Here is an 11256-nt window from a genome sequence, read left to right as displayed (position 1 = left end):
GTTTCCCAGCGAGGGGCTGGAGGAGCTGCGTCTGAAGGTGGTGTCCTCTCTGTCCAGACTGCAGCTGGAGTTTTGCCGCCCGTCTTTGGGAGACGCCTGCAGCGTGCAGTGGAAGCAGAAGGCATAGAAGAACGCCACCAAGAGCAGGAAGCAGACGATGCAGAAGATGATGACTATGAGGATGGTGTGAACATGTGTATACGTGTCTTCAGATGGGAACCCAGGGCTGAATGTCGGGGTCACTGCAGACGTCGCCTTCCCACTGCCGACATACCCCTCAGAGCTGAGGTGTGCCACACCACTCATGACGGCGAGGAGAATTATGGGTAACCTGGAGTAGAGGTGAAGAGAGTTAAAAAAAAAAAAAAAAGACTCTTATGCTCACCAAAGCTGCATTTATTCGATCAAAAATACAGTAAAAACGGCAATATTTTGAAATATTATTACAATTTCTAAATAACTCTTTTCTATGTGAATATATTTAAAAATGTAATTCATTCCTGTGATCAAAGCTGAATTATCAGCATCATTAGGCTACTCCAGTCTTTAGTGTCGCATGATCCTTCAGAAATCTTTCTAATATGCTGATTTGCTGCTCAAGAAATATTTCTTATTATCATCAATGCTGAAAACAATTGTGCTGCTTTATATTTTTGAAGAAAGTTCAATAAACAAGAATATATTTGAAACAGATTTTTTGTAACAATTTCTACATATATTATTTAATATAATCAGAAGCATGGCAGGTCTATACAATACTTCACAGCATATGACAGTTAGTCAATTTGTTGGAAAAGTCGATTTTGATTAGTGTTCAAGGTTGGACTACTGGTACCCAATGTAACGTCTCAGTCAAAAATGAGCATGTATTGTATTTCAACGAAATATTATGCATAATCTCGTTTTCTGGTCTCCAGAAGCTCTCTCTTAACTAAAAGTTTGACAGGAGGCAGAATTAAAGAGACTCACCCAGTCGAGTTAAACTGCTGTTGGTTCTTATCTGTAGAAAAGTGTTCCTGCCCGATCTTTCTGAAGATCAGTCCACTTGTGTTTGCATTTTACTGAACCTGCTCACGGAATGCTTCCATGCGACAGGACGAAAGAAACGAAGAAATTAAGAAAGGCTGGAGAGAGAGAGGAGGGAGGAGAGTAGTCTCGTTGCCATAGAGACGCTCGCTGAGTGGATGAGAGCTTGAACGTGACATCAGCGACATGCCAACTCAACAGAGATGAGTAGACAGGTAGATAGATTATACATTAACATAAAAATGAGTCTGTTATTGCTATTACGGCTCATGAAGCGTGCCCATTCAATTATGTTGAGGTGAGATGCTGACCCATATGTTTATGGGTTCTTGTCATATTTCTGATCGAATGTTTGAATCATTTCAATCACACAAGGGAATCAATAGGATAGATAGATAGATAGATATTTTTATTTTATAAATCTCTAATCTCTAAGTTTTCTGCACTGATGACTGATTTCATGTTTATTTTTTCATCATCTGTGTTTTGGTGTCATTTGAAATCTGTGCTGGCTGAAAAGGCAGATGGGTTGAATACATTTATCAGTGTCTGTCAACAGCTGGAGAGCTTTATTGCCATGCAAAGTACATAATTGTTGCAGTTTGTCTGCTGGTCGAAAGACACCTGCTGATTTCTGTGTTCAATCCAAATTTATCTGCTGCTATCTGCTGGATGGAGAGAACGAAAGAAACCTGAAACATATTGAGCCAAATAACTAAACATTTGCTTGATCATCTTGAATACATTTCTTTGTCCTACACTGAAAAGAATAGTCATACGGGTGTGCAACATCATGTGGGTGAGAAAATGACAACAAGATTTGCATTTCCTTTCATTTCCCCCCTTTAACTCTAATTATTCCTTTGTAACAACAATATTTTGTCCATAATGACAAAACTATTTAAAAGAGCTGTCTTTCCCTTTCTTGTTAGTCCTTTCCAAATATAGGAAATGAAATGGTCAACATGTACAAGACGGGTTGAATATGTGATAAATCAACAGTTTATTTGTTTTTCCATTTTGAAGACAAAATAAATGGATGATGTAATAAGTTATTTTGATATGTACAGTAAATGTGTTTATTTATTGTATTAATTTGCTATTCTAAGGAAAACAAGAACAGACACCGAGACAAAATCTTCTCTGATGATCCACTAATTGCCAACAGCCAGTTCGAAAGTACAGTGCAATACCATGATTTATTTTAAAACAGGCCTACTCAAACAAAATAGTATGCAATTATTGTTTGTGAGAGATGTCTGTCTGTAGAATGCACCCCATTTCTAATTGCTTTTCTAAAGTCTGTCTCTAGTTCATACACAGTATATGCTAATCGTGAAATTTAAAATGAGTGCATGACATACTAAACTGAGTCACTAAAGGCAAGTGTTTAAAAATAAAACCAAGTATTCTTTTACATACAAACAGTATATTTAAAGGAAAATGCGAACACCTTTAGAGCCCTTTGGGCTTATTGTACTGATTACATGGAAATCATGCGGTTATCGCACGGGTGTTGTTATATGCTTGTTCAGTCGTCGAGGTGTTATATGGCAGAAAGGTTCATTTCTTCCTGTTGACGAGGTTGTTACAGATCCAATTCATACCGTCCTGAAAATACACCGAGAAAATATAGGAAGATTTAGATGATGGCTGTACCTGGTATGCAGTTTTCACCCCTCAGTCTGCTATAATGTAATTAGATATACAGTGGTGGCCAAAATTATTAGAACAATGAATTCTGTTTTGTAAAATGAATGTTTGGAAATGTAAAGGATATTTCCTACTGACACACTATACAGCAAAAGATAGAAATAACTGACTTAATTTTTAGCTGGTGAAAATACTAGTGTTCTAATAATTTTGGCCACCATTGTAATACTAGTTACCCTGCTGTCCCTCACCTGCACACCCTCTCCTGTGACCACCGAACAGGCCTGGATCTGCCAGACTCGGTCTCTGTATGTGTGCAGGTTCAAACCCTCGGCGATCTCGCTGGCCAGAGACGCCGTACTCAGATCCTGCTTATTTGCAAAGATGAGGATGGGAACGCCTGCGAGATTTTCCTCATCTGTCAGCTCTGACAGCTCCTACAGACATGCATGTAACACCAGCATTCAAATTTAGGTCACAATATTCAGTGGCCTCCACAAGTCTGTAGTCAAATCCTGCCATTCTGTCCTGTAAATGTAACATTATGTGATGTGTTGTTGCCAAGCTGTTTACAGTTTACACAGATTACATCATAGATAGATAGCCTAGATTAAACTTGTTTTGCTTTAAAATGTACAAGATCCTAAAATTGTATGTTTATTTATAGGTTTAAATGACAGAAATTGTACATTTTCAATAAGGTGTCAGACTTTTGGACCCCACTGTAGGCTAATATGTTGTACCATGTTTTATTGTGTAATTGAACACAGTTCACCGCTAACATATACAAGTAACAAAGAAACAACCTTTGTCCTGTGGGAAGATTCTAGGAATTGTATTTGCATATGATTTCCGGCCTTACCAATCCTGTTTCCTCAAACCGCTTCTTGTCAGCGCTGTCTATGACATAAACCTGCAGATGAACCAACAAACATCTCGTGTTTATTAGCATAGCAAATAGTGACAGTTGAAAAAATCGGTATTGTGAATGCAGTCACTTCTCACCAATAAATCTGTGTTTTCTAGGTATTTTTTCCAAAAAGGACGGATCTTCCTCTGTCCACCGATGTCCCACACATTCAGTTTCATCCCATGAGAGGCCACGCTTTTGATGTTAAAGCCCTGGAAACATCTTACTGGTCAACATCACCCAAAATAACTTGTATCATTTGCAAATCAAACAATATGTAATTTGATACAAGAGTATTGGTAACACTTATACATTCATTACGTACTAATATCTCAATTAAAAATTGGGTTACACTTTATTTTAAGGTGTCCTTACAGTGTAATTATATAAGTACTGAGTAATATTAATTAGCTACATGTACTTACTAGGGTTAGAATTAGGGTTCGGCTTACTTTTACTTGCATGTAATTATGCATAATTTATTGTTATTACAATAGTAAGTACATGTAACGTGTAACAAGGACACAAAATAAAGTGTTACCAAATATTGCTTTATGAAATAATAATGACCACACTAAGAAAAAAAAAACCGGTTATTTTAAGAGCTTGAAAGTTCTTTTGAGAACCAAAAGTGGTTCTTCTATGGCGTTGCTGTGAATGGACCCTTTATTTTTAAAGAAGTGTTCTAAATCGCTAACTTATGAGGTACTATTTCAGTTAGGATACTGTAGTTTCAAAACTTGATGCCAGTCAGATGGTCTCTTCTTGTCTAAGTGAGCAGTTCTTGGTCAGGATAAGCCTCAAACTGGACCAGAAGATCTCCACAAGGCTAAACCTGCTGGCTCATGTTGGGCTTTTCAGCAGGGCTGGTTTTGTTTAGACTCACCTGTGTTGGTGTGATGGTGTTCACGTCCTCCGAGGCGAGACACTTGAGCAGTGTGGTTTTACCAGCGTTGTCCAGACCCAACAGAACTATCCTGAGCTCCAGCTCTGTGGATCCCTTTAGCTTCTGCATCACAGAGAGCAAACCCTAAAAAGCACAAACACGCACATTATTCAAGCATACTGAGTTTATATTGTTAAAATGTTTACTTTTTGCCAACAACAACAGGAAATGTTTTGAACCTGATTCAATTGTTATTTTTATTACTTTTTACCATTAACAGTTTCTAATGTTTTTAGGAACATTCTTACATTCACGTTTATGCATTTGACTTTTATTCATAGCAAATTACATTGCATTTGAGGTATCTTTGCATCGCTAGCACCATGGTTTATTAATGATACTTGTTATGTTGCTACTTATTAGGAACACTTCTTGATAGATTTTTATTATTTAAAGCCACAAACTAACATTTCCGGAATGGCCTGGGAGTCAATGTGTCGGCATTTTCCAGCCAAAAATGTAAATCTATTGCTTATAAAAGCGTGGTTTGATCAATTATTTATTTAGAGGTATATTTTAGGGTTATTACTCAAATGTTGACATTTAACTGAAATAAAATAAAAAATGTAACTTGTTAAAAACAAGTTGTTTTATTTCAGCTAGTCATTTCTATCATTTTTGTTTAGCTTATTAATGTACTAAAATAAATAAAGAGATACAATTGATAAATGCTATGTAGTCATAATAAATAAAAAATGAAAGAAATGAATAAAAATGACAAAACAACAAATTTACTAAAACCTGAACAAAAATTAGAATAAAAAAAAAAATATTATTAATAAAAACTATAAAGTTTCTTAATCATACTAAAATAGCACTGGATTATTTAAATCCCCAGCCCCCGTATGAGTAATAATAGTGATTCTTGTCTAGATAAAATGTTTAAATCAAAGGCAAAATTGCCTAATAAAAATGCAATAATACTAATGTTCTACTTCTTTAAACAGTAAGGAAACTAGCATGCAGGAGTATTTTCTCAAGCACAGATTAAGCTAATGGTGCTTTGTCTTAGCAAATTTCCTCTAGCACATGAAGCATGTATTTAAGAAAGCTGCAGTTTAAGTTAGCAGTCCAACTGTTGACTATTGCACCGTTATCAGATGCAGTTTCTCAGGGTAATGCACAGATCAGTCTGCCAGGCCCTATTCATGTGGTTAACGGCTTATAGTAATGAGATTTATCTGGGTCACGTGACCTATCTCTGATTGCTTAGGCCCCTTTCTTTCTATAAGACAATACTAATCATCCCAGAACAGACTAGATTGAACTCACACCTAAAGAGTACAAAATTTATCCAGATTACTGAACATACTATGTTTATGTATTTGTCAGACGCTGAATCCAAATTAACTTACATTTCAAATCTATAATTGCATGTCCATTAAATGAATGTGTAAATGATTATATCTAGCAAAGACAATTATTGAATAGTTTATTCTGGGCTTTCTGATCACAAATGTACTGGGTGGTGATACCAACACAGAGAAAATGACAAACGTACCTTTGGAGCTTCACGCATCTTGACTTCTGTCCCGTCCTGGTTGTCTTACATTCTCCCGTTGTCTCCGCAGGTTTATGGATGTGTATTTAAATCACGATTACCACTGTGCTGACAATCCCTCTCCCATATTCAGGGGTTTGTGAGTGTGATAAGAGAGCTAAAATCGTTAGCTTATGTTGTACTGGACTCTGTCAATGAGCGTAGAAGATTTGCAGAATGGAGGATTAGGAAAGACGGAATTAGTGTCTCTCTCCTTCCCACCCCCACTGAGACTTTACCAGAATTATCTCTAGCTGCTGAGGGGAATCACAGTGACTTACTAACCCTGCTAACTAGTACTGTTACTACAGGGTTAAAGTAGATGAGTTTTGAGAAATGACTAAATGACAAATGAGAAATTAAAAAAATTAAATGAGAAATTTAGCATTACATCACTTGCTCACCTCCTCTGCAGTCAATGGGTGCCGTCAGAATGAGAGTCCAAACAGCTGATAAAAACATCGCAATAATCCACAAGTAATCCACACACCTCCAGTCCATCAATTAACATCTTGTGATGTGAAAAGTTGCGTGTTTGTAAGAAACAAATCCATCATTATGACGTTTTTAACTTCAAACTGTTGCTTCCAGCTAAAATAGTCCTCTATCCATAAAAATCGCTTTCTCCAGTGAAAAAGTCGTCTTGTCTGAATCAGGAGAGAAATATGCACAGATGAAAACGGTCTAAAACAGTTCTAAACAAATAACAGGGGATGAACTTTTTCACTGGAAGAAGCATTAATTTGGATATGGACTCAGAAGCGACAGTTTAAAGTTAAAAGGTCCTAACTCCTAATGCTGGATTTGTTTCTTACAAGCATAGATTTTTGCTTCGCAAGATGTTAATTGATGGACTGGAGTAATGTGGATTACTTGTTGAAAATCTTGATTTTAGAAAGGGAGCGAAGATGGAAGAAGCTAGAACCTACTACAGCACTTATTTATACAATTTTAAGGAATTATCAAACAACACACAATTTGGGATTATTGTGATGTTTTTATCAGCTGTTTGGACTCTCATTCTGACGGCACCCATTCACTGTTGGTGATCAAGTGATCAATTTCTCCAACTCTGTTCCCACGAAGAAACAAACATGTCAAATTAGTGACATGCAAGACAAATTGAATGTGGATAGCAGATTAGATTATTTGATTTTAAGAGTTTGATGAAAAAAGTTTGAGTTGATTTTGAGATTTTTTGACTTTTTAATGCAGATTTTAGTATCTTGGCAAATCTGAGCACAGCTTGCAATATTGTTGAGATGTGAGATTATTGGAGAAAAACCAGCAGAAGCAATACTGTAAACAAGAGTCTCAATTTGCACTCTATTTAATCTAATTGCTTTCTAGGTGTTAAAGAAATCCCATATGTGATTTCTCTCCTGTTCAACAGAAAAAAATTGCTCCTCTCTTTCTGAAAATATGTCAAAAAAACCTGCTGAAAAAGGAGCCACAATACAAAAACTGAAATGTATGTGCAAATGTAAAATTATAATGGACTAAAAACTTCACAGTATAGTCTAACACAGTAACAGGAGTTGTGTCCCAAATGATGCACTATACAATATACATTTATTGTACATTGCCGTCTAGTGTATGAATTATATAAGGATATTTTGTCTGATAGCCCCTCCTTACTTTAAATGTAATTAAAGATGACATTTGAGTGACATTTTTTGGTACATTGACTGTATTTGAAGCGCACCTTTTCTTTTTGGAATTTTCAGTGAGATTTATACTACAAAACTGCATAGAATAGTGCATAAGTACATGATCTGACACACCTCTTTGGAATGGTAAATATACAAGACATTTACAATGTGGAATGTGCAATAAAACAAAATCGAAATCAAAATAAGTTGGAAGAGAAACTAATTATGCATGTACCTAGATAAAATGAGTTGTCCAACAAGAAAACGAGGTAACACTTTACAATAAGGTTTAATTTGTTAACTATATTAATACATGAACTAACAATGAGCAATACATTATTACAGTATTTATTAATCTTTGTTAAATTTAGTTGATAAAAATACAACTGTTCATTGTTCGGGTAGCTCAGGTCCATTCAATAACATTAATAGATCACTTTTGTTAATGTTAATAATGTATTAGTAAATGTTGGAATCAACATTATCTAAGATCAATAAATGCTTTAGAAGTATTTTTCATTGTTAGTTTACGTTAACTAATGTAGTTAACTAATAATAACAATTGGAACCTTATTGTAAAGTGTTTGCACCCAAAACGGTACAAAAAACGAATCTTCCTTCGTTTGCTGTTTTCACTGATTGCTGTGGACGACCACTGTATTTCACATTGTTAATTTCTGCATGTGTTTTTAGGATGACCAAACAAGTTAAACTTAACTTAAAAAAAAAGCATGCCATTCCATTGCCATCTATCCAGTGAGTCAACTTCAAGCCAAATCATTTAGTAATAATAATATGTGAAAAAATTGATTTGAATAGAGTTCATGAAAGCTCCAAATGGATGGAAATTTTATATGCAATTCAAAAACACCAATCCTAAATTTAGGTCTAAATATTTTTTGAGTGTAGAACTGAAACGTCTCTGAATCAGGAGCTCCAGCTGTAGAAGCGTTCTCTCTCAGTAGTAGCTGGTGACAGTGTTCACAGTGCTGTGGATGTTCTCCAGGTTCTGTTGTCTTTGTCTCTTCCTGGCCTGACTCTGAGCTGAGAGGGAGAGAGATGCTATGAGATACAGTAGGACAACATGCGTCTGTTTAATTGCAGAAGGATATAAATGTACCTTGTCCTCTCTTGAGTGCGATCTTCATGACTATTGCAAACAGCATGAGGAGAGCAGCTGCTGCTCCGACACAAATCAGTAAAACCACCATATCATTAGCAGCTGACAGAAGAAAGGAAACAAGAGGGACATTAGAAATACTATCTATCTATCCATCCATCCATAATATTTTATATAAAAAAACTAAACATTTAAAATAAAAAATTAATTAATGTATTTATTTATTCATCATTTATTATTATTATTATTATTTGATATCATGGTCAGTCATTCCATCTGCTTCACAGAACGAATCAGTCAGAAATAATGAGCAGTACAATCACCTTCTACATCAATAGTTATAGTAGAGTTGTAGTTCCCACAAATACTTTTAACCTTGCAGTTGATGACTGAGGTTTTTGGAATGTACTTGATTTGAAATGTTTCTTCATTTTCTTTTTCCTGTAATTCATTGTCCTTTAGCCAGCTGATGGAGCCTTCGGGAACGTCATGAGTGCAGTTAACAGTCACGGTCGCACCCTCTTGAACTTTGGTGGAGGAGGTGTATATGGTCACGTTAAAATCTGGGAAGGAGAGCAAAAGGTCAAAGGTCGTCATACATTTCATCTGTTTACAAATGATATCTAACAGATGAAGTAATTTTCTTCTTGAGGGTTAATCACTATCTCCAGTAGCATTGTTTGATCAGTGTTTCAGGCAATAATGCACAGTACTTGTACCTTTTATCGTGCAATTTGGCTGAACATCTGGGGAAAAGGAGAATGGAAACAGATTTAATGCATTCTCAAAAACGGAATTATTTGTGTCATTATATATTTTGTATTTTTTTATACTTTCAGACATTTCTGATTAGTATGGAAGCTTGTTTCCACCACAGGATAAAAAAAAAGTAATTGCAACTCTTTATCTCACAATTCAGACTTTTTCCCTGCAATTCTGAGTTCTGAGAAAAAAAAAATTGCGTGATATAAACTTATTTTTTTATTCCTTGGTTGGGAAAAAAACAGAGATGTGAGATTTAAAATCTCTTTTTTATCAGATTTGCAAAATATAAGCTCAGAATTGCAATAAAAAAGTCCGAATTTTGAATTAAAATCTTGCAATTCTAAGTAATTATGTTGCAATTCTTTTTTTTATTTATTTATCTGTGTTTACTTCTCAGAAGCGTGAGTAAAATGTCATAATTTATTTTTGTATTTCATAGCATTTGCTGTTGATTACACAACTTTTCTTTCTCCTAAACTAGAATTTCTTCACTAATTTTTGAACACGCAAATATGAAATGAGCACTTTAATACAGTTTAAATTCAGAATCAAAAAAACTAAATGTAACTGACCGTTGGTGCAGTTATGTGACGTGGATCGGCACAGTGGACATGCTTGAGATAGAACAAAGAAATATAATCAGGTTATTTACAAAAGTGGAATGTCAAATACATTGTGCAGGTTCTCTAGACTCTACCTTGTGCTATATTTCTACCTAGAGGTTGAGAACAGTTCAAACATTCAACCGGTTTACACGTTTCAGCTTGTCCAATGCCTGCACCTACTGAGAGAGAAAAAGACCATAAAATATATTGGATACAATATTAACCTCACAAAATTAAAAAATGGAAATCATGTTTTCTTTTATCGTTTGACAGTTGGTAAACATAACTTCCATTTCTGACCTGAGGGACTGATCATTTATTTCCAGATGTTTCTTGATGATCTTTTCCTGCTTGTATTTTATTCTAAACTAAAAAAATAACAGTTTCTTGCTGACTATATACTGAGCAACTTTCTTTTGTGATATTATCCTCTAGGTAGTGACATTATGAAACAACCGCACAAATCAGACCCTTTCTTTAATCGGAACATGCTTCATAACTCCTTGTTCAAGCTCTTGTTCTATCCAGGCTGGACTATTGCAATGCTCTCTTGGCAGGTCATCCAGTCAGTTCTATCAAACCTTTACAATGAATCCAGAACGCTGCAGCAAGATGAATTTTTAACGAGCCGAAAAGAATGCACGTCACATCTCTGTTCATCAATTTGCACTGGCTACCAGTAGCTGCTCACATAAAATTCAAGGCATTAATGTTTGCCTACAAAACCACCACTGGCTCTGCACCCCTTTACCTCAATTCATTACTTCAGACTTATGTGCCCTCTAGAAGCTTGCGTTCTGCAAGTGAACGTCGCTTGATTGTTCATCCCAACCAAGCACAAAATCACTTTCACGGACTTTTAAATGAACTGTTCCCTCCTGGTGGAATGACCTGCCCAACTCAATCCGAGCAGCTGAGTGCATATCCATCTTCAAGAATCGGCTAAAAACACATCTCTTCCATCTTTATTTGACCCTCTAATGCTAGCACTCTCTATTCTAATTCTATTCTTTATTAAAAACAAAAAACTAAAAAACGC

The 11256-nt window shown here is 35.6% G+C and overlaps 1 protein-coding gene across 1 annotated transcript; it reads right to left on the bottom strand.

Annotated features, from left to right (window-relative positions):
• Positions 1 to 1777: 1777 nt before the first annotated feature.
• On the bottom strand, positions 1778 to 6298 carry LOC107678623 (ADP-ribosylation factor-like protein 3). The gene is made up of 6 exons (XM_016473970.1): positions 6037 to 6298; positions 4476 to 4619; positions 3685 to 3801; positions 3542 to 3592; positions 2931 to 3116; positions 1778 to 2637 (listed from the first exon to the last, which is right to left on the bottom strand). Exons 1-6 carry the CDS (start codon positions 6052 to 6054, stop codon positions 2590 to 2592), a joined length of 564 nt encoding a protein of 187 aa, XP_016329456.1. The 5' UTR covers positions 6055 to 6298; the 3' UTR covers positions 1778 to 2589.
• Positions 6299 to 11256: the final 4958 nt, after the last annotated feature.

The sequence above is a fragment of the Sinocyclocheilus anshuiensis genome, unplaced genomic scaffold (assembly GCF_001515605.1).
Source record: "Sinocyclocheilus anshuiensis isolate Anshui unplaced genomic scaffold, SAMN03320099.WGS_v1.1 scaffold877, whole genome shotgun sequence".
NCBI classification, from domain to species: domain Eukaryota; kingdom Metazoa; phylum Chordata; class Actinopteri; order Cypriniformes; family Cyprinidae; genus Sinocyclocheilus; species Sinocyclocheilus anshuiensis.
The sequence above is the reverse complement of the archived record's forward strand: the minus strand, read 5'-3'. Positions and strand labels throughout refer to the sequence as shown.

What these genes read in the sequence shown, in the direction of transcription:
- LOC107678623 (XM_016473970.1), bottom strand. An exon ending in ACACCATCACACCAACACAG is followed by an intron (nt 3,802 to 4,475) that starts GTGAGTCTAAAC and finishes AGATGTTTCCAG; the next exon opens with GGCTTTAACATCAAAAGCGT. An exon ending in GGTTTGAGGAAACAGGATTG is followed by an intron (nt 3,117 to 3,541) that starts GTAAGGCCGGAA and finishes GCATGTCTGTAG; the next exon opens with GAGCTGTCAGAGCTGACAGA.